General features: G+C 36.4%; 1 protein-coding gene across 1 annotated transcript in view; it reads right to left on the reverse strand.

Moving 5' to 3' along the window:
* Positions 1–20,053, reverse strand: part of LOC148942230 (uncharacterized) — a 35,310-nt gene extending 15,257 nt beyond the window's left edge. Inside the window, exons 1-2 of the mRNA XM_089103742.1 lie at positions 18,813–20,053; positions 12,167–12,333 (exon numbers count right to left, since the gene is read on the reverse strand). Of these exons, the coding sequence (XP_088959868.1) occupies positions 12,167–12,333; positions 18,813–20,053 (1,408 nt within the window). The remainder of the gene's footprint in view (positions 1–12,166; positions 12,334–18,812) is intronic.
* Between the last annotated feature and the right edge of the window lie 2,858 nt (positions 20,054–22,911).

Here is a 22,911-nt window from a genome sequence, read left to right on the forward strand (position 1 = left end):
TTGAAGAGGAAAAATAGTCCTGAAACATGCCTAGTAATCCAACTTTGGTTAAAGATGTCATTATCAAATCAGATAAGCAAATTGGTGATGCGGTGAACCATAAAAGATGATGGGCACTTATCCTCTGCGTCCAAACCATAATCCTTAAAAAGGGCAAGAGAAGCATCTTGACTAATTCACATTGTTTTTAATTATAAACGATTTATTAATTGTAAATGATTAGTTCAAGATTAAATTTTATTCAAGAAAACTCTATTGTGTATATTTTACACATCAAGTTTGTCGTAAAGAGGGTTCTATAAGCTACCTTAAAATCATTTTGATAGCCTCAGTGCCGGCTGACAGTCTCAAAGACAAAGGGTCCATTAGCGAGTCCCCCCAGGGAAATAGCCACCAACCAGAACTATTCAGAATCTGTCATTTAACTATGAAATTTGATTGAAAACACGATAAAATTTTACGTCCCCTGTGCTGGTAATATTTTCAATTAGAGCAAGTAGTACCACAGGGAACTCCCAAAACTGCCTAATTTCTCAAATGATATTTCGTGTCAGCTGACTTCAGCGTTTTCCTAGCAGCTATGCAATGTCACTTTTAGGGACTGCCCTTGTTTCAAAATTTAAAAGAAATTTCTGCTCCGCTTGATCAAAAATCGTTGATTCAGATTTCTAATTGAAGCTATTTAAGCCACCAAATCAATTTGGGTGGAAGGACCACCCAATCAATTCTAAAATGTTTGGCCAAACAAACTAAAAAGCTTACAATGGTTGAGATATGATGATTGTTTATAGTATAAAATCCCCTTAATCACATAATATAGCTATAAAATAGAATAACGGCATAGTCTAGTAGGCTTTAGATTTTTACAGTTAGGGAAAGGGGTCAGTAGCCAAAATCTTGTTTGTAGTGATTTTTGTTTGTTTTAAATTTGATTTGAATATTCAATTTAAGTTTTAATTGATCTAAGGTTTATTTATTACTTTATATTAATACATGTTGTATGTTTGTTTGCTATGATTGTTTATTTAATTTCTGTTCCTTTTGGGTTTCATTTATTCTTACTAGCTATTTATGCTCGGGTTGAGCTTGAATTATATTAGGAATTTATTTCTGCTGGTCTTAAGTTTAATATGGCTCTTTACTATTCTTTGAAAAACTTCTTTCTCGGAAAGTTTTTTAAATTAATTTCTGTTTGTCTTAGATTGCCAGAGGCTTAAGTTTTTCAACATCCCCATTTCAATGTCATTTTTTTTTTTTCAATATTAAAGTTCCATCAAAGTATCGAAACATCAAAGTGATGTTTTTTTCAACGTTAAAGTTTTCAAGTTCAACATCCCCCTCAACATTTCCTAAAAGTAGTCACAAGTAGATTTAGTAGCAGCTGCAAGCAGTCGAAGTCACAGTTGCAAGTTGTCGCAGTCGGTAGTAGTCACATTTGCCGTCGCAATCAGTCTCATTTGCAGCCACAATAGTAAGAGTAGTAGTACTGGCTCTAGAAGTTTCAAGTTAATATCCTTACATGTTTCTAAGACATTACAGATAGGCCTTTTTGATAGCTTGGATACATACAGTTTTTTTCTGATTTTTCTCAATATTTCCGGAAATTTTGTCCCAATACCCTTAGCCTTTTTGGACACATCCCGGATCAAACATTTCCTATGCTAAATTTTGCATCAAAAAAAAATGAACAAACTGCACAATTTAAATTTCTTACCCCAAGGGCTACGGGGGCATGACATCCCCAGAGGCATAGCTATCAGACATTGTGACTATTTTGAATAAAATGGTTTCTTAAGATCTCTATCAGTGTCAAGGAGAGAATAGAAAAGGGCTAGAGGAGAGAGGGCGGCTGCCCTTCATTGTTTTTTCAATGTTCCTTTAAAGTTTCAACTTAATATCCTTAGACCTTCCTTAGCTATTTTTGTTGTGTCCTTTCGAAAACCCTCCTGCATAAATAGTTTGATTTGATTTTGTTTCACATCCCCTTCGACATTTTCCAAAGGTTTTCCCTTAATATTCTTAGCCTTTTTGGGTGACATAAAACATGTCACCTTTCGCCAATATCCTTAAATCAACATTGTGGTAATTGTGGTAATAAACTTGTGTAATTATTAATTAATAATATTAATAAAATTTATAAAATTAATTGTGGTAATAAACTGAAAGAAAGGAGCGACACGGCTCAAATGTAACTGAAACTGAAACTCTACATACTGAATCTTATAACAATAGACAAATGAAAAGAATGGGCTTTTCAGGCTCATTCGAAATATTTAAGATTCATTAAGTTTAATGTTACTCATGAAAATCGCATCATCAGACTCAACATATCAGGCCCCTAATGCACATATTTTAAATTCCAATATGCAAAAACGTGGAAGTTTGTATTTTTTGCCAGAAGAAAGATCACGGATGTGTGTTTATTAGTATTTCTTTGTTCTTCCCATGGGTGATCGTTTCGAGCCAAGTGTTCTAGAAGATTGGAAGAGGGTTCATTTGAACGGAAATTAAAAGTTCTAGTGCCCTGTCTAAGTAGCCAAAACATTGGAGGGGAATTAGTCCCCTACGCTCTTTTTCCCTAAAGTCTTCCCTTCAAAATTTTTAAATAGCCATTTTGTTCAGCATAGTTAGAAGGTCCAATAGATGTACCTATGAGGATGATATGACCCCCCTGTAAGTTATGACATTTGCCCATTTTTTACACATGGTATTTGTTATTGAGAAGTATATAAACACTTTGGGTGAGGGGCAGTGATTTCCGAGTTGGGAATTATACATGAGAATGTATTTTACACGGGAAGAACTATCCATAGGGGATTTTTTCGTTTTTTTTTCTATGGTTTGGGAAAGGCGGATTTAAGCCACCATTATTTGAAAAACGATAAGAAATTTATGTTTAAAAAACATGGCTCTTTCAACTGAAAGTTAGCAGCAACGTTAAAACTTAAAACAAACAAAAATTATTCCGTATATGAGAGGGCTTAATGAGCCTGTTTAATTAGAATAAAAAGCTTTTTAAAGTAATAAAAAGTTTAGCTTGAAGAGCGGGGTATTGAGGAGGGGCCAATCTCTTTCAAATACAGGATATTTTTTGTTCATTTTAAATTTTAATGCTGCTCCTTACTTTCAGTTGAAAAAACTTTCAACTTAAATACTTTCAGCATTTAATTTATAAGCAATGGGCAACCTATATAACTTACAACACTTGGCCCGGGAGCTCTGGGGGTTAAGTCATCCCCGGAGGCATAGTTATTTGACTTTACCGATTATTTTGAACAAGGAGGCTATTCCAAAATTTTGATAAGATATCTATGGAAGGAGGGCACTAAAAAGGGAAAGGGAAGGGGACTGGTCACCCTCCGACCACTTTTTCAATATCTTCCCAACATGCTGAGAAAGTTTAAACTTAATACCCTCAACTTTTCTTGTGATATTGTAGATACTCCTTTTTGATAAAAAGGATGCACATATTATCTTTAGATTTAGTTTAGCAGGTCCCTCAGCATTTTTACAAGTTTCACCTTAATACCCTTAACCTTTTCGGACACACCTAGATTCAAAAAAATTGCTTTTTCGAAATTTTAATCAGAGGGGAGGGGAGGGAACATCAAAAAACGACAAGGAGGATTGGTTACCCTTTGATAGCTCTTTAACATCCCCCCCCCCCCCAACAACCCCTGAAATTTTCAACTTAATACTCTCAACCGTTCCTTAGATATTGATGATACGTCCTTCTGACAAACAGCTCACACGCAGTGTGTTTTATTATATTCAGCATCCCTTTCCAAAGGTATGGGGGGGGAGGGGGTTAAGTCATCTCCATAGTCATAGGCTGGGAAGCTATTAATAATACTAATCGCGCATTTTATGAATAAAAAGTTCAGGGTATCGGATATAGTATTATATGCCCCTGTAGAACCAACTGACAGGGATACTAGTGACTCAGATGAATTTTACTTACAGTTACAGGAGCAAATAGACAGGGTCCCAGGTAGAAATATGGTGTTTTTATTAGGAGATTTTAACGCCCAGATCGATAGAAATATGGATAGATGGTATCCTAGCAGAGGTAAATTTGGTGTAGGAAAAGAAAACGGCAATGGCTACAGACTTTTGCAATTTTGTAGGTATAACAAATTAATTATAAGCAATACGGTGTTTGGTCATACAATGGCCAATAAGTTAACAAGGTATTCGCGTGATGATAAAACAGCAAACCTTATTGATTATGTTATTGTAAACCGAAGACTGGCAAGATCAGTACAAGATACTAGGGTATATAAAAGTGCTGTTATTGATGCTAAAAGTAAAGATCATCATTTGGTAGTGTCTAGGGTTAATTTAAAGCTGAAGTTTCGAAAGGGTAATTATCTCCCGGGAAGTTATGATGTTGGTAGACTCCAGGATGAGAATTTGAGAGAAACTTTCCAGGAAAAGTTGAACGCTAAATTGGAGAGTTTAAAATTCGACAACGTGAATGATGGATGGAATAATTTTAGGAAAACAATTTGTGAAGTTGCTGATGATGTCTTAGGGAAGAAAGTTAGTACCGCAGATAGGAATATTAGTGAAAAGCTTTACGTTTAATAGAGAGGAGAAGGGGTTTGTACAAAAATTATCTGAGTGATAGATCATATGAAAACAAAAGGAATATAAAGAAAGTGGAGAAAGTATTAAAATATGAACTAAGAAGCTGTGAAGTGAAGGCCATGGATAAAATTGCCAAGGATCTGGAAGATAAAGCTAGACAGCATAATAGTAAATATTGTACTGGCATGTTAATAAATTGAGAGGGAATAGGCAATGTGGACTTGTCTCAGTTGAAGATAGGAACAAAGAAAGTGTTCCCAGTTGAAGATGGGAACGAGGGAGTGATAAGGAAAGAGTTAAAGGAGATGGGTGGAACATTTTGAAAATATGCTAAACCGAGATAAAGTTGCAGGAAAAGATATAGAGGAAAATGAAAAAGTTTGTGATACTTTGGATGTGAAAGAAGATTTCTTTTGTGAGGAAGAATTGGCGAGAGTACTAAAGGATTGAAATATAATGAGGATCCAGGTGCTGATGGTGTGGTAAATGAGTTTCTTAAATATGGCAGCCCTGAGGATAGAAATAAGTTACTGAAGATTATGACTATGATTTTTCAAAAAGGGGAATTACCTAGCGATTTTAGGAAAACCTTAATTAAACCACTGTATAAGAAATGTGATAAGAGTGACTGCAGTAATTATCGAGGCATTAGTGTGGTCTCTGTAGCTAGCAAATCACTTAGTAATATGGTACTTTTTAGACCGAGAGATGCTGCAGAAAAAGTTTTAAGAGAAGAACAGTGCGGTTTTAGAAAAGGTAGAGGATGTTTCGACCAAATTTTCACTCTTTGGTTAATAATTGAGAAGTGCCTGAGTTGTCAAACACTTTTAGTCCTCAGTTTTATAGATTATGAACAAACGTTCGATTCTGTTGATTTAAGAGCTTTAGCAAAGGTCTTATCCTTGTATGGTATACCAGACAAATACATTAAAGTGATTAGTGCTATGTACAAGAATAACACTGCTGCATTTAAGGTAGTAAATGAGGTTAGCAGCTGGTTTTGTATTAAATCAGGAGTTAAACAGGATTGTGTTCTATCCCCCTTTATATGGATCATTTTCATTGGTTTTGTCTTAAGAAGCACAGGAAAGACAATGGGAGACCAAGGAATCAAATGGGGAGGAAAAAACTCTCCTAGACTTACAATATGCTGAGGATTTAAGCATTCTAGATGAAAGTATGAGCAAAATGAATGAACTTTTAGAGGTTTTGCGAGTTCAAGGTGCTAGAATAGGCATGAAAATAAATGTTAAAAAGAGTAATTTACTAAGGCTAGGAATAAGTGAAGATGAAAAGGTGACTTTGGGTAACGAAAAGATTGATCAGGTGGACAGCTTCACTTACCTTGGTAGTATTATTAGCAAACATGGTGGTAGCAGTGAAGATGTTAAAAGTAGAATAGCCAAGGCTCAAGGTGTTTTTTCAGAGTTAAAACAAATTTGGAAGAGTAGAAAGATAAGTCTACAAACCAAGATTAGAATATTGGAAGCTAGAGTGATGACAGTGGCCAAATATGGCTCTGAAGCATGGGCGCTCCGAGAAGCGGATGAAGATTTGCTAGATGTTTTCCAAAGAAATTGCCTATGAGTTATTCTGGGTACTCGGCCGACTGACCGTATTTCAAACAGTAGGCTGTACGAAAAGTGTGGTTCAACTCTGCTGTCAAGGGTTATAATGAGAGAAAGGTTGAGATGGCTAGGGCACGTTCTGTGGATAAACGATGACAGATTGCTGAAGATTGTCCATTTGGCCAATCGTCTAGGGCTAAACGGAAAGCAGGTCGTCCGTGGTTGGGGTGGAAAGATGTCATAAAGAATGATTTAAGGGAAATGGGAGCTTCCTAGGAGGGTGTAAAGAGGGAGGTTTTGAATAGATTGGGGTGGAGGAAGAGAATGCGTAGCTGTGTTGGCCTCAGGTGGCTTGGTGCTGCGGTTAATTGTTAGTAGTGGTAGTACTAGTATAGGCATAGTTGTTTGAATTTTTTGACTATTTTGAACAAGAAGCCTTGTTCAAAATTTTGATCAAATATTTTTAGAGGGATTTTAACTAAGAAGGCATGGGAGGGGACTGACAACCTTCCAACCACTTTTTGACATCCCCCCCAACTTGTCCTGAAAGTTTCAACTCAATACCCTTAGCCGTTCTTAAAATATTGTAGGTCCTCCTTTTTGATAAACTGGACACACGTAGTACCTTTTGATTTAGTATAAAATACGCTTCAAGACTGTCCAAGGTTTCACCCTAATACTCTTAGCCTTTTTGGATACTCCCAGAATCAAATATTTCCCTATTCCTAATGATAAAGCCTGCAAGTAAATAATGGGCAAATTGCAGAATATACAATCCTTACCCCAGAGCTAAGGGGGCATAACATTCCTGGCAGTATAGCTATTAGACGTTTTGACTGGTTTGAACAAAACGACAATTCTAAAATTTAGATCACTGTTGAGAAGAGGGTGGACATAAAGAGATCAAGAAAGGGGGCCTGGTTGCCCTAAAATCTCTTTTTAACATCTCCTCAATATACCTTGAAATTTTCAACTTAATATCCTCAGTTGTTCTTTAGATATTGCTTATTTTTGCTTTTCACAAACAGCAAGCACATAGAGTATTTTGATTGTGTTCGGCATCCCTCTCAACATTTTCTTAAAGTTTCACCTTAATACCCTAAGCCTTTTTGGAGACACAAGATAAAATATGCCCTCCATTCCAATCAAAATCCTTATATGTAAAGCATGGGCAAATTGCATAAGTTATAGCCATTGTCCAGAGACTGGGGGGAGGTGTTTCAACCCCAGAGGTATAGTTATTTCACCTTTAAACTATTTTGAACAAAATGGCTACCTCACAATTTTCATCTGATGCATTTTGGGCAAAAGGGCCTGGGGAAAGGGGGCTGATCACCCTGTGATCTCTTTTGACACATTAACAAGGGCACGGAATATTTATTTCCAATCAAAGTTTATACGACCACACCTTTCATAAAAACCTTATATGTTAACAATGAGCAGTTTGCGTAACTTACAGTCCTAGTCCCGAGCTGGAGGGGGGGGGGGTTCAACCCCAGAAGGATAGTTATTTGACCTTTAGAATATTTTGAACAAAATGGCTATTTCAAAAATTGGACCTAATGAATTTGGAGGAAAACATGTGGGCGGGGGGGGGGGGGCTGTTTGTCCTTTGGTTGCTTTGGACTCTTAAAAAAGGAACTAGAGCTTTCGATTTAAATCCCTGAGTTATAGTTATTTGACTTTTGAACTATCTTAAGCAAAATGGATATCTCAAAATTTTGATAGGATGTTTTTGGGTGAAAAAGGGCTTGAATGGGAGGGAACGGTTACTCTTTGATCGTTTTCGACTCTTAAAAAAGGCATTAGAACTTTCAATTTCGAATCGAATGAACCCCCTCTAAAATTTATACGACCATCCATAAGAACATTATATGTTAACAATGGACAACTAGCATAAAGCATAGCCCTTGCCCTAGGGGGCTGTCAAACCCGGATCCATAGTTATTTTACCTTCGGACTATTTTGAACGAAATAGCTATCTTAACATTTTGATTAGACGCATTTGGGGGGAAAAGAGCGTAGGGGGAGGAGATGGTTAGCCTCCGATCACATTTTACTCTTAAAAAGAGAACTAAAACTTTCGATTTCAAATAGAATGAGCGTCCTTCGACGTTTATACTACCGCTCCTTGCGTCAAAACCTTATATGGTAACAATGGGCAACTTCCGTAACTTACAGCCCTTACCCTGGGGGCTGTGGGAGGTTTTGTGAACCCCGGGGGACATACTTATTTGACTTTTGGACTATTTTAAACAAATGGCTATGTCAACATTTTATCGCATGTATTTGGGAAAAGAGGACGTAGGGATGGGAGCTAGTTGCCTTCTGTTCACTTTTGACTCTTAAAAAGGGTGCAAATGAGCCCCCTTTGAAGTTTGTACAATCACCCTTCCATATGAAGTGCCTCTGGGAAAAAATCAATAAACAATTAATAGAACATTGAAGCCTTATGATCACAGGCAACGCCCTAGCGTTGCCTATAGTAAAGTATAAGGTTCAATGTGTTATGATTTTTTTCCTAAGATATTTTTTCTTTAAACTGTGACTAAGATAACTCGCAACAGTGACTGCTTGCAGCTGTGACTACTTGTGACTTCGACTACGATTACTTGTGACTACGACTACAAGTACTTGCGATTGTGACTTCATCTACTTTTACTTGAGACTAAATTTCAGGAAATTCTTAGGAAGAGGATGAACAAAATAAGAACTCAATTTATGCATGGTGGTATGCATGGTTGCTGAACAAAATGGCTATCTCAAAATTTTGATCGGGTGACTTTGGAAAAAATGAGCGTGGGAGGGGGCCTAGTTGCCTTCCATTTTTTGGTCACTTAAAAAGGGCACTAGAACTTTTAACTTCCGTTCAAATCAGCCCTCATGCGATATTCTAGGAACACTGGGTTGATACGACCACCCCTGGAAAAACACGCACACGTGATCTTTCTTCTGGCAAGAAATACAAAATTCCACATTTTTGCCGATAGGAGCTTGAAACTTCTGTAGTAGGGTTCTCTGATACGCTGAATATGATGGTGTGATTTTCATGAAAGTTCTATGATTTTTAGGTGGTGTTTCCCTTTTTTTTCGAAAATAAGGCAAGTTTTTCTCAGGTAATAAATTCATCAAGAATTCTAATTTCATCAAGACTAAACTTGATGAAACATATATATTTCAAATCAGCATAAAAATTCGATTCTTTTGATGTATCTATTGGTGTCAAAATTTTGCTTTTTAGTTTCGGTTACTATTGAGCCGAGTCGCTCCTTACAGATTCAGTTCGTTACCACGAACTGTTTGATTACTGACGGCGACTACTTCTATTTGCGATGAATTCCCGGAAATTTTGAGCAAGATTGAACAAAATCAAAACATACTACGTGCATTCTGGCTGTCTCAAGAGGACATCAGCAATATCTCAGGAACGACTGACGCTGTTAAGCTAAATCTTTCATGGCATGTTGAAAAGTATCTGGGGGACAGAAAATCCCCTTATTCTTTTGAGATGCCCCTCTTCAACACTGATCAAAATTCTGAAAAATCCCATTGAATCAAATAGTCAAAAGCTTTAAAACTATGCCTTTGTGGATGTCATGCCCCCAACAACCCCTCAGGGAAGGGGTTGTAAATTATGGAATTTGTCTAAAGTTTATATCCAGGATGTACCATTGGGAGAGGGGGTGGAACTCTTAATTATGTGTGCATCAAAAAAGGTTGAGGTGAAACAGCAGGGAATGTAAAAGAAGTTGGTCAACTGAATCAGAAGACACTATATGTATCCAAGATATCTAAACGACGTATCTGCAATATCATTCTTAGCTGCAATAACACCTTTCTTAGCTGCCCTACCTCCAAAGACATCCCATCAAAATTTTGAGTAACCATTTGGTTCAAAATGGTTTAAAGTTCAATTAGCAATCCCTCCACAGATGATATGATCCCTCAAAGCCCTTGGGACAAGGGCTGTAAGATATGGTAGTTTTCATTCGTTTACATACAGAATTTCTTGTAGAGAATACGGGGGGGGGGGGAGCATGATTGATCCCAAGTCCCCAAAAAGGCTTAGAGTGTTAAGGTGGAACTTTTGAGAAATGTTGAGGGGTCGGTATAACAAAATTAAAGCACATTAAGTGCATGATGGTTGTCAAAAGGTCGTATCAGTAATATCCAAGAAACAGCTGAGGTCATTAAGTTGAAACTCATTCAGATGTATTTAGGGGGATGTTAAATAGTGATCGAAGGTGAACCATAAGTTCTTTTATTTAATCATATACATTAAAGCTATTTCATTTCTTTCTTTATTGATGTTATGACAAATAAAACACAAATAAAATATGACTACGATTACTTTTACTTGTGCCTACTTTTAGAAAATGTAGAGGGGGTTTTGAATGAAATCAAAACCCACTCTGTACGCTGGTTGTCAAAAGAGCATATCAACAATATCTCAGAAACAGCTGAGGGTATTCAGATGAAAATTTCAGGGCATTTTGAACAGTTCTTGGAGGACAAAAATGCTCCTTATACTTCTTAGATTCCCCTCAGCAAATTGTGGTCAAAATTATGAAATAGACACCTCCTTCAAAATAATTAAAGTGTCTAATAAGTGTGCCTCTGGGGATGCCATACACCCCACAAGCTCCTGGGAAAAGTTAGTAGATTATGCAATGTGCCCATTCTTTACATACAGGATTTATAATTTGAAAGGGGGGGGGACAGTAATTTTCAATGCAGGATGTGTCAGAAAAGGCTAAGGCTATTAAAGTGAAAATTTAGAGAATGCTGAAGGGAACATTAAACTAAATTAAAATACACTATCTGCATTCAGGTTATCAAAAGGGCATATCTACAATATCTGAAGAGCGGCTAAGGGTATTAAGAAGAAACTTCTAGGGCCACTATTGCTTCTACTGCTGGAACTTTAATTGTGACTATTTGTGACTGCAACTATTTGAATACAAATATGACTACTTTCAACCACTTCCGAATCTGACTACTTTGCAACTTCACCTACACCTAATTGCGATTGAGACTACTTGCAACTATGACTACTTGCGATTGCAATCACTTAAAACTGTGCATACTTGCGACTTCGACTACTTGAGACTGATACAACTTATGACTGTTACTGCAACATATTGTGACTATAGATACGAATGCAACTTTACTACTACTATAGCTACTTACGACTGTGACTACTTGCAACAGTGACAATGACTGCTTGAGACTGCGAGTGTAACAACCTCCGACTACGGATGGGGCAACTCGTGAGTGCAGCTGCTACTACTGTGATCATGACTGTGACTGCAAATACTACTACAACTTCTACTATTACAACTAGAGCTATTAACTAAATGAATAGAGTTTAAGTTAATCCTGTTTGTCAAAAAGGTTCATACGCAATATCTCATGAATGGCTAAGACTATTAAGTTGAAAATTTCATGGAACATTTAGGGGGACGTCGAACTAAATCAAAAGACGCCATGTGCATCCACGTTTCCAAATGACATATTTTCAACGTTTCATTAACAGTTAGGGAAGAACATCAAGTTGAAACATTCAGAGACTGTAGAGAGGGATGATGAACTTAAGACACTATGTGCATCTTAGTTATTAGTAGGCTTAGATTCAGTACTTGAGGAACTGCTAAGATTACTAATTTGAACATTACAATATATTGAGAGGTTGAACTAAATCAAAAGACACCATTTACATTCTGGTTGTAAAAATGGCGTGCCTGCCAATCTCTGTTCTTTTTAAGTTTTAATGTTGCCTTACTTTTATTTGAAAAAGCTCATTTTTTTATTTAATTAAACTCTAAAGGGAAAATGACGAACATTGATGATGAAACATGAGAAAAATGAAACATTTAAAATGATTTATATGGCTGCATCGGATAAAAAGGAGCGAATAAAAATATATTTGAAGGAAAGATAAACAGGAAAGAAGCTAAAAAAAGAAAAGAAACAACTAAAAAGGAAAATTGGATAATATATTTTATTACCTGGTAAAATGCCATTTAAGAGCGTCCAAGTGTTCCATTTGTCATCTGGTATTCCTTCGTTCTTGCATCCTGCTATCATATGAAGCATTGTGTCAAAGTCAGATGGCTTGAGTACTACACCAGCAAGTGACAAATCCTCTAGGGCCTTTTCCTTTTCTTCCTTCAAGCTAAAAAAAAAGTGAATGATTGTGAATAGTAAGTCATTTAAAATAACGTAAGTATAGTAAGTCATTAATAATAGTAAGTCATTTGCCACTCTTTACTTTCGGTCAAAAACAATATTATTTATTGATTTTGTGCTTGTTTCTCCTTTCATTTCTGTTCTTTCTCCTGAATACGAAAGGAGCTGCCATCACCACACTTCAACATCTCCAGTCATTACGCTAAAGCTAAAGTTTTTTTTACCAGCATAAATGTTTTAAGAATCAGTAGTTAAATCACTAATTTTGCAGGAAGAGGATTAAGGAGAATAAGAAGATCCACAGGTAGGTTAAATAGGGCTTGATTCAACCTTTGTTCCAGGGCTATAACAACGATTTGAGATACGATCGCATTCGAGAAATAACGACAAATTTCTTGCCCTTTCTTGTAGAGACTTTAGACTGCAGCAAGCATAATCAATCGATAATTGGAAGTTCTTTATTTACTTATTGCCTTTTAAAATATTTAACGAAAGATAAGATGAGACTGTTTATGGTAATATATTTAATAATTTACAAGTGTTGTGTCATCAACATCAAAACCCTACATTTTGATACTAGACTAAATTAAAGAAAAACTATTAGCTTGGAGTCTCCAAGTTGGAGAAAACAAATCACATCTGATGAAGAGGGGGCGTATTTCACTTTTAAAGTATGTAGTTTACCCAAATCTTTGAAAAATTGGAATACATCTTTTTCATCCATCAACCACATACACTAAAAATTATTTAGAGTGGGATATATTTAAGGGAAGAAGATTAAATCGCTAAAATAAAAATTCCTCAAAAAGCTAAAACAAAACAAAAACTAAACCACTACTGAGAAAGAAGGGATATTTCAGTCCTGAAGTCTACGGTCTTTACTGCCGGCTTATATCCCTCATGATGGATATGTGAATTTTCGCAACATCTGGATACATTCTGTTCATCTGTCAAGCACATGCGCAAGGATTTATTTAGGATGGGATATTTTTAAGGGAAGAAGATTCGTGAAAACAGTAAAATCAAATAACATTGAATTTTGGATAAAATCTTTAGATTTGAGGCTCCTTCCCGTTTTCACTGTTTACTGTCCTCATTTTTTATTTGTTTACTGTGTGTGATCACAAGAACTTGAATAAAAAACGCAATTCGACAATGAAACTTTGTCTAAACCCTTAGATGGCAATGAAGTGAAAAGACGAACAAATCTGACAAAAAAACATTTGGTAGCCAGCGAAGCATAATTGTTTAACCTTCTAAGGTCCGTGATTGGGTCCATGGGTACCCACTAAATCTGCCTTATGTCGACTATAATTGATTTGCATTGCTTCAGAGCCATTATTTTCTCCAATGTTTTAGTGAGGTTTGTTCTTTTCTTTTTGGCTGAGTTAAACGGTGACTAATTTTTGCGCTAAACAGGTTAATGCAGTGTTATAATAACCCAGTGTTATTAACTCACCAAAAGCAGACAGAATCAAAATGAAAAACGTACCTTTTACCCCCATTCAGTCACAGATAATAAACTGTAGAATATATTTCATTAATAATCAACTGATTTAATAAAATCAGTGCATACAGATTGTTTTTTGTCCGTTGTTCTAAAGCTTTGAAAGTGTGTTTTGAAGTCAGTTTTTTTTGTTAATGCCAAAGTTAAAAATTTCGTATTTCAGGAAGTCAGATTAAGTCAGAACACCTCGCAAAAACATAGCATTTATAAGACGGGGTTTTTCACGTTGATAATTTGAGAAATGACAAAAAATTAGGTTTTCAAATTTGCTTTTAAAGTTCAGATCAATAGATATGCTAATAGTAAATTAAAAAGCACAGTTCGAATTGTATAACCTATCTACCAGAAGAGAAAGGAATGAAAATAAAAGTATTGTTCCTTGATACATGGAGTCTGACCGTCTTGCAAAGGGAGTGGATTCACTCCTCCCCAATGTGAAGATCCTTAAGATACCCTTGAATTGACTCGCGGCTCTTTTCAGGGGTTTGACATGGAGAATGATTAGACCAGGTGCCTCCAGGTTGGCCTATCACATCCCAGGCTTGTGGCTTCTTCTACTGGAATGTGGGCTTAGGCGAAAAGATCATTGGCTTTGTCTTTCACCTAGTGGACGAGGGGGAGTCCTCTTGGTCTTTTCCATCGAGGTAGTATCACTATTTTTCGCTGCGTAAAGGTTTTAGGTGGAGGATTGAAAGCCCAACCAACCCTAAATCTAGGATCTGATTAGAGCTAGGACTTCCAGATAGTCAGGGGACGTGGGCTATTTCATAAATTTTTCTCCAAATTATTGGGAGGGAACTGTACCCTTGCCCCCCCCCCTCCGAAACGACGCCCCTTCAAAACATCAGCGGGGTGGACTCTTACCTACCCTATAAGGTTGAGTGTGGCCATAAAACATAAAGTGTTTAGTTAAGTGCAATCAATGTCATCTGTATTAATTATTCTGGAAATATTTCTTTATTAGAAACGAGATATTTTCATCAAGGTCATTGCAAGCTTAACTAGAAATAGCGGTCATATCACAGAAATATCAACAATACTGCCATTTCATAGGAACAATAAAGGAGAATGGAACTTGGAAGTACTTTTAAGTTCTAATAAACCGATTATCATTTGAAGAGCCAAGAACTTGGCAATGGTTACGTTTTTTCTTCAACATAATACCTTGGACACAAAGGGGTGGAAGTCAAGGAGAATATTATATCCTATGAATAATTTCAATGTACCCATATTTGGTAGATCCGAGTATTGATAGAAAGAAAGATAGAGACCAAGAAAGTAGGCCTACTGGTACATCCAATAAAAAAAACTCTGATGGATTCAAAGGAATAACCTTAAAAACCAAGATTTGAGTGATTGGGTCTACAGGAGCGTAGCTATTATAATTATTAATATAGCGTGGCTATATTATATAGCGGAGCGTTATATTAATATATCGGAGCGTTATATTAATATATTAATATATATATTATATAGCGGAGCGTATATATTAATATAGCGGAGCGTAGCTATTATATATATATAATTATTGGGTCATTTTCAAGCGGTGGCGAAGAAAAAATATATATTTCCTAAACACGCTATTTGGTTATTTTAAAACATTACGCAATCCGCTATAAACAATAAACACACATTAAACAATCATAATTATATGTACTGGTGTTTGGCTTTTACTAGAATTGTCAGCTATGACCTGCTGCAGACGACAGTAGTATAGCGTAAACGAGCTTTCAGGTGGGTGAAGGTGAATGTTGTATACACCCGGTTTTTTTTTAGCCAGATTCACCCCTAATGCTGCTGTACGTATCCCCCTCTACTTCCCCCAAACCCTCATGCCCAGCATAGGATGCTCAATCTCATAATTGAACCAAGTGCTATTTCAATAGCCCCGGGTATCACGCTATCATCTTTTGTAATTTGGAAAGGATTTTGACTCTGTAAGATTTAATTTGTTGCGCTAAGCTTTTAGTATACGTGATCTATTGAAATATTATTTGTGATTTTTATTAAATTAAGTAGTTAATGGGATCCTCGATTTATGAAATAAAGTCATTTCTGCCTTGTTTTGCAACACAATTTGCAACTTCATCAATAAATTGGTAATTTGCTGCTCGCCTTGACAAAAAGGCAATTACCAGCTTGACCGGTGGTTAGTCCCTCCAACGGACAAAACTTCTCTGACAATTAAATAACTTCGCAAATTAAGGGACCATGAAACACAAAGTATAACACAAAAATGTAATTTTTCTCAGACTGGCGGAGGGAGACCAGCCATGATCAAAATTTCAGTGGGAGTAAATGATTTTTTGTCTTAAGAGGCAGACAGGAAGCAAATTTAAATTGGCTTGTACTGATAGACTATTAATGTGGTAGGCCCTATTAGTACTCTAAGAGTTTTTGAGCGGACAGCTTGTGGCAACTATCACGCTTATGCTCAGGCAATAGGCAGGAAGATCGACCAATGCATAGCTGACCACACTGAATTACATTGTAGGCTTAAACCCTTTCTTAGGATTTCGAGCAGCTTGAAAAAGAATAAATAAATGGTTCCATATACAGGAGATCGGTTTTAACCCTAGGACAATCCGTTATTGACCCCTTTAGATCTTTATCTGTATGAAAGTTAAATTACTCGTCTGATTAAAATCTAAGGAGTAAACTTTTGGTCTAATCAGGGCCATAGAGAGTCCAGACTGGGTCCCAGGGACAAAAATCTTTATGCCTCATCCCCAGTTTTCTTTTTAGCGATACGGTACCAAAACAACGATCATGATGGGTCCTAGAAGCGATTTGGTTCAGTGCTTACACTTTGCCAATTTTTCTAAATTTTGAGCTTGGCACAATTCACCTATTGTGTAAACCATTTCATTACATTATTCTTTTTTGTGCCAGGCTTAACCCCCCCCCCCCAAGGAAATTCCCCTCAAACGTAAAATTGGGGTCTAAGGGCCACCCAAAAAATCCCCCCTCCTGTGGAAAATCCCCCCCGTGGATAATTCTCCGTCATGTCCTAAAACTGATTTTAAGATCTGGTCCTTTTGTTCCCCCTTAGCACTTTTAGGTACCTATTTTTTACTTCGGCTGCTCAATTTTGTGTGTGCGGCATTTTCCAGGAAGCAAAGGGCATTGTGGGAGGTATTTTCCAGGGGAAGAGGTATTTCCCGTAGAGGTAAAGACCGGCACTCGTAAAATTGAGCAGCCAAAGAGAAAGTATGACAAATTAAAATAATGAAGAAAATAAGGAATGTTGGTACATTTTAGCGATTTCCCAAAATATAGGCAATATATGGTGTAGAACAGGGGTCATCTACCTATGACCCAAGGTTCACCATGGGGTGACACGCCATTTTTTTTTAGATTTTGTAATAATAATTAAAGTTTAAAAGCGCATTGCAATTATTTTCCTAATACATTTTTTCTTACTATTGATTAAAAGACTGTTTTAAAATGGAAATATAGCTAACCTAAACGTCTTTATGACTCAGATCTTTTCTTCAAATGACAAACCCTGGCATGTCCATACCAACAATCTTAATTTTGCTGTTGGAGGGGTTCCAACATCGTAAATGTCATTTTTGGCCATCGAATGACGAGAAGTGGCTTCGCCTCTAATGATATTTAAATCTCGAGGAAGGGGATCGAGATTTTCCTCTCTGGGTACGACCATGGGCATGGGGACCATGGGTTTTTCCTGCTCTCCTTATATTACTCTTAAAGGAAGATTTTTTAGTAACAAATGGTAATAGTTTAAGGTCATTATTAAAAAAAAAACCATTAATATACTATGCCTGTAGTATTTTTCAAGGAGACTTGAGAGCCTACACTTCCAGGGAGTTTTTTAACGCTTACCGTGCATCTTTTGATAAATATGCAACTTTATATACAGGCAGTTTTGAAGAATAAATCAAATCTGTCAATCTAAATACCAAACTGAAATAAAAAAAAAGTTAATTGAAATTGTTGCGGTAAGTAGTTAGGCCTAATACTTGAAATAAGGAAAAATATTCGATAAGAGGAAGGAGCTACCACCCTTAATGCTAGTAATAGATTTTTATAACCAGGGACCAGTGGCATAATTTGCTATGGGGCAGTGAGGAGGGGGGGGGGGAATGCCCCTCCCAGACCTCGGTTTGTCCCCCCAGGTTTCAGTTCGTCTCCCCAGTTAAAATTTAGTTTCTTCAGAAATCTTATCAAAACTAAAAAAAAAACTGCATAATTCAAGAAGCATCAACAGAAACAGATAATTTTTTTAAGTATATATTTACCTTTATAGTACTATAAGGTACCTTTATAGTACTTTTATGGTATCAAATGGCTTATTTTTTAGTTTTTAATTCATTTTCATTTGATTTTGGAAAATTGGCTCCAACTTCTCCCCCCTCAAGATTTTCACGAAATTACGCCACTGTCAGAAGCATCTAAATAATTTTTTTTTTCTGAGCAATGGAGGAGTTTCGTTTAACCGGAATTTCATTTCTATCTATTATTTTACAGACCGTGATAAAAATTTTGGTGAAATTCGTTTCATTAAACCACCACGCATTTAAAATTCCTAATATTGATGTTGTTGACGATTTTTCATACACAATTGAAGACGGGGTCCCCTCACAACCCCCCACCCATAGGACAAACCCCTGATTGTAGCCTAAGTGGACATATGCTAAAACACACGACACTAGACAAGAATGTACAACGAATTTCAGGAGGGTATTGGAGCTGATTCTGATTATTTAAAGTTCTGGGTAGTAGAAGCTCAATATTAAACTAGAAAACAAGTACAACTTAAAATATTCAAACACATTTTTAGTTCTCAATTTTCTATAAACCGGAAGAGAGAAGTTTTTAAAAAATTAAGAAATAACAGATCATTGATTAAAATTAAGTACAACTTTTTTCAGGATAATTTGGTTAAAAAAAAAAAAATTCTCTTCCCCAAGGGCCTTGAAACTAATACTTACACTGGTTCCAGTAGGCGACATGCAGTTGAATTTAATGCTTTGTCGAATCCAACAACCGCAATTGTCTCTTCATCGTAATAGGCCATCGGTTTCACCGTCTCATTAATGTGGAAGTTTCTAACCCACCAGACATTGAGTCGTGCTATTCTATTTTCTTCAACCCCCCTATTCTCGGGGCTTAAATCAATTATATCTGATTTGGACTGGGCCTTCCTCCGAATAGGGATTTTATTTTTCAGACTTTTAACACGACTCAATATGGGACGCTTCTGAGTGCCCTCCGTCTTCGGGTTCCAACTAGGTGGTAGATCTGCCTCAGGGGCCTTCAAGTTCATATCATCACTAGTTTTAAACCTTTCTTCACTTTCGCTAACAACCTCTAAAGTTTCTGTGATATCGGTGTCTTCGAAAGAGTCTGTAAGAGGGGAGGGCTCTTCAATATTAGTTAGTGATTCTTCTGTAAAATTTTCGTCTGGAATATTCGCTTCAATTGTACTATTTCCCCTTTTTCTAACTGAAAGTCGCCTTCTTAAAGTTTTAAAACGGGATATGATTGGACGAGGATATTCTATTTCACCTATTTTATCGTTTTGTGGTGAAACATCAAAATCAATCTCCAGTTTACTTTCCATACTTGATTTCTTTTTAAATGGTAGTTTCTTCGAAAAGCCTTTAACTCGCTTAGCAATATTTTTACGCTTTTTTGAAGCTTTCAAATCATAATTTTTGGCTAATTTCATAACGTCTTTTTTAAATGGCACAAATTTTTTACTATATTTATTCAATCGATTTATTTTCAAATCTGACCCAACTAACCTTGTGTCTCCCAAAGGGATAATCTCAATTTTTGGTTCATTTACTAACAGAATTGGAGACGGTTCATATGTAGCAGTTACCGTATCTTCCCTAACACTAGCATGGGAGTTTGAATTAAGGTCTCCGTTAGGTTTTACCTCTGAACTTGTATTCAGATCAAAAGTTGCATCTGGGACATTATATCCTGTATTCATTTTCGTATTTTCACTATAAGCTTCACTCTCTTCACTAAAACCAGAAAAGTTTTGCACCGGCTCTAACCTCAAGGTGGAGGTTGTTAAATCATGAGTCCACAACTCAGGGTCGTCAGTTCTTTTCAACCTCGCAGAAAACTTGGTGGTTAATTCACTAGTATCAGTCACGCCACTCCCATAAATAGTTAAAATCAGAACAAGAATACAAAAAACGGTATACAATCGTTTCATCTTTGCAACAAATTCTTGTAAAGATAAAAATTATTCCCGGAGAAAATTATCAAGCTAGTGGTAAAAAGCGGGTACTGTGACGCAACAGTTAAATTTTGACCTACATCGAGACTCGTTTTATAGTTAATTTAGATGCAACCGCTTTTAGAGATTTACATATAAGTTGCTCTTAATTGATATCACCACAATGAAGCAATCAAAGAAGTTATCAACATAATTTCTCTCCCAAATGGTAACAAGTTACACAAGATTAGGACGCGGAGTTAGTGAAAACTTCAGTGTTTTCCCCTACGTATCAAGGCTTTGCGCGATTATTTCTTTTACTTGCAATATAATTAATCCTAAGCACACAAGATTTAAGTGGAAATATATGTAATTATAGATCAAATCGTGCAAAGTATAAGAAATTCTGGGGTTGCTATGGACCGGTCATGTTTTCTTTAAAGAAGGGAGGGATAGGTGAGTTAAATTCCTCAAAACAAGCAATTATTATAAATAATTGAAGAAATTATAAAAAGTTTGGGTACTGGTGCATTATAACGACACTTCTAAAGAAGTCAACTTTGGTTAATGCTAATGAAATAAAATAAAATAGGATGTATATATAATACTTTAGAAACAAATTTGGGCTATATATTGGCACATTAGGGGGATGGGGGTGAAGCATAGCATATATTAAATACGTAACCTAACCTAGGTACCTCCCCCCCCTAAACCCCCAAAACAACAGTTTAAATATCGTAAACGCAATGAAAACTACGCTTTGCATTCCATTTCTCAAGAGCGGTCTCTTGAAAATAACCAGCCTGGCGGTTTCGTCTCTCATTAGTATATAGAAGTGTCGTAATTATGCACCAGTACCAAAGTTTGTAACTTCGGGACGGAGTGGAGGGACTGGAGGCAAGGCCGCATCCAGGATTGGTGTTGGGCGGTATTTTTAATACGAAAAAACTATAAAACGAATCCAAAATTTGTTTATATGCATTTTATTACTAAAAACAAAGAGAGAGATATCTTACGAAGCAAAAAAAACGGGATTATGGCCAGTAGAAGGAAAAGACAAAACTAAAACGACGCGGATATTTCGCATGCATGAAACAAGGCGCCTTCAACGCTAAGGAAACAAGTATAAAAACTAAAATAACCCAAAATCAAATATAATCCGAAACCAAAAGACAAAAAAACAAATATGTATACATGTAATTGTCTCTACTGTGACGCCACAGAAGCTAAATAGTGTCACTTCAATGAAAACACTAAAGAGAAAGAAATATACAGACAAAATATCCGCATTGCTTTAGTTTTGTCTTTTCCTTCTGCTGCCCGAAGTCCTTTTTGCTTTCTTGTCGTGAGAACTCTTTTTTTCTTTGTTTTTTGGTATGGCTGGCCAGTTCGGCTTTAGATCTTTCATTTTTAGTACTTTTTCCAATTTGGAAAAATATTAAATAATTTCCCACATTTGATTTTTTTTTTTCCACTAAACAGGTTCTGTGTGTATTTTGAAATCCAGTATTATGCCAGTATTATTTGAAATCCAGTATTAATCCAGTATTATCCAGTATTATTTGAAATCCATTATTAATCCAGTATATAATCCATGTAAATCCAGAGTTTCTTTAGTTTGTCTTTAGTTTGTATTTCTTCTATCTGACCTCCAATTGGAGTTATTAAAGTTTAATACCTAAATTCTAATAAAACAAGGAAGACAGAAAAAGTGAAGAAATAAGTCGAGTTCTTTTTTTTGAAAAAAACAAACCAGATGCTAAACAATTCGCTGGCAATCCAGTCTGACTTAGGCTCACTAAAGAGAATTTTTGACTTAATTGAATATTAATATCACCCTTGTACATTTTATCTAAAGGCATTTTAACGCATTCGATGTCAAGGCCTGTGAGCAAAAAACGATCTGGACCGCTCAATCAGAATATTCAGAGGCTTTTGTCTTCTTTCCCGTCAACTGCCTTGAAAATAATCGCTCCATTTCGTTCCTTTATTTTTCCATTCTATGTTATAAGAAGATACTAATTCAGAAATAGGACAAGTAAATATCTCTGCTAAACCGGGTTGTTGCCAACAGGAAGTAAAAAGGGAAACTGGCAGCATGCGAGCATGAGTGGGGGGAAGGGGGTTGATGTCCTCCCCTCCTATTTCAAGTCACATCAATCGTTTATTTTGACCTCAGTTAGATCCCGGAAGCTTAATTCAGTTAGACAGCCCAGTCCAAGTCGACTTTCCCTTCACGTGGAAAGACTTTCACACTTTTAAACTTCCCTTTTAAAAATGACTGATTTCGATACTACTCAGCTATGGTCTTATATACAATGAAAACACGCTCAGACGTTTAAATTGGACTAAGTTTAAATGTACTAGATTGACAGCACCTCACCTTGTTTAAAATCCTGTTTATATTTGCGTATAATTTGCGCTGCAGGAGCAACACCTTGTTTTAGTTTTGTTATTTCCTCTCCTATGTCGTCGATTCGAATTTATTGCAAGGAAGTGGTAAGTGTCTAATCTCTGCAGTATGGACCTGATGAGAAGTATGGACCTCAATCTGAATTGACGAATGTGATATTATATTTTAGAAAGCTGCGAATAATTGTTGTCCTCGGCCGAAAAGAATAACCCTCGCTTGCCTTTTAGCCAGTGTCTACAGCGTGGGGGAAGAAATTTCTCCCACAGTGTGGGAGGAGTCTTATACTCTATGTCGGAGAGAACTGTCTGAAGTCGGTCTGCCAAACCTATGTTTCTTTGATTCCTGATCCTGATTTTTGACCGAAAAGTTCTCTTCAATCTGGCACCAATTTCAAACTCAATCAAACAGTTCGTGGTAACGAACTGTAAGTAAGGAGCGACCC

The sequence above is a fragment of the Artemia sp. Qi Xiang Cuo genome, chromosome 17 (assembly GCF_049724085.1).
Source record: "Artemia sp. Qi Xiang Cuo chromosome 17, ASM4972408v1, whole genome shotgun sequence".
Taxonomy (NCBI): Eukaryota; Metazoa; Arthropoda; class Branchiopoda; order Anostraca; family Artemiidae; genus Artemia; species Artemia sp. Qi Xiang Cuo.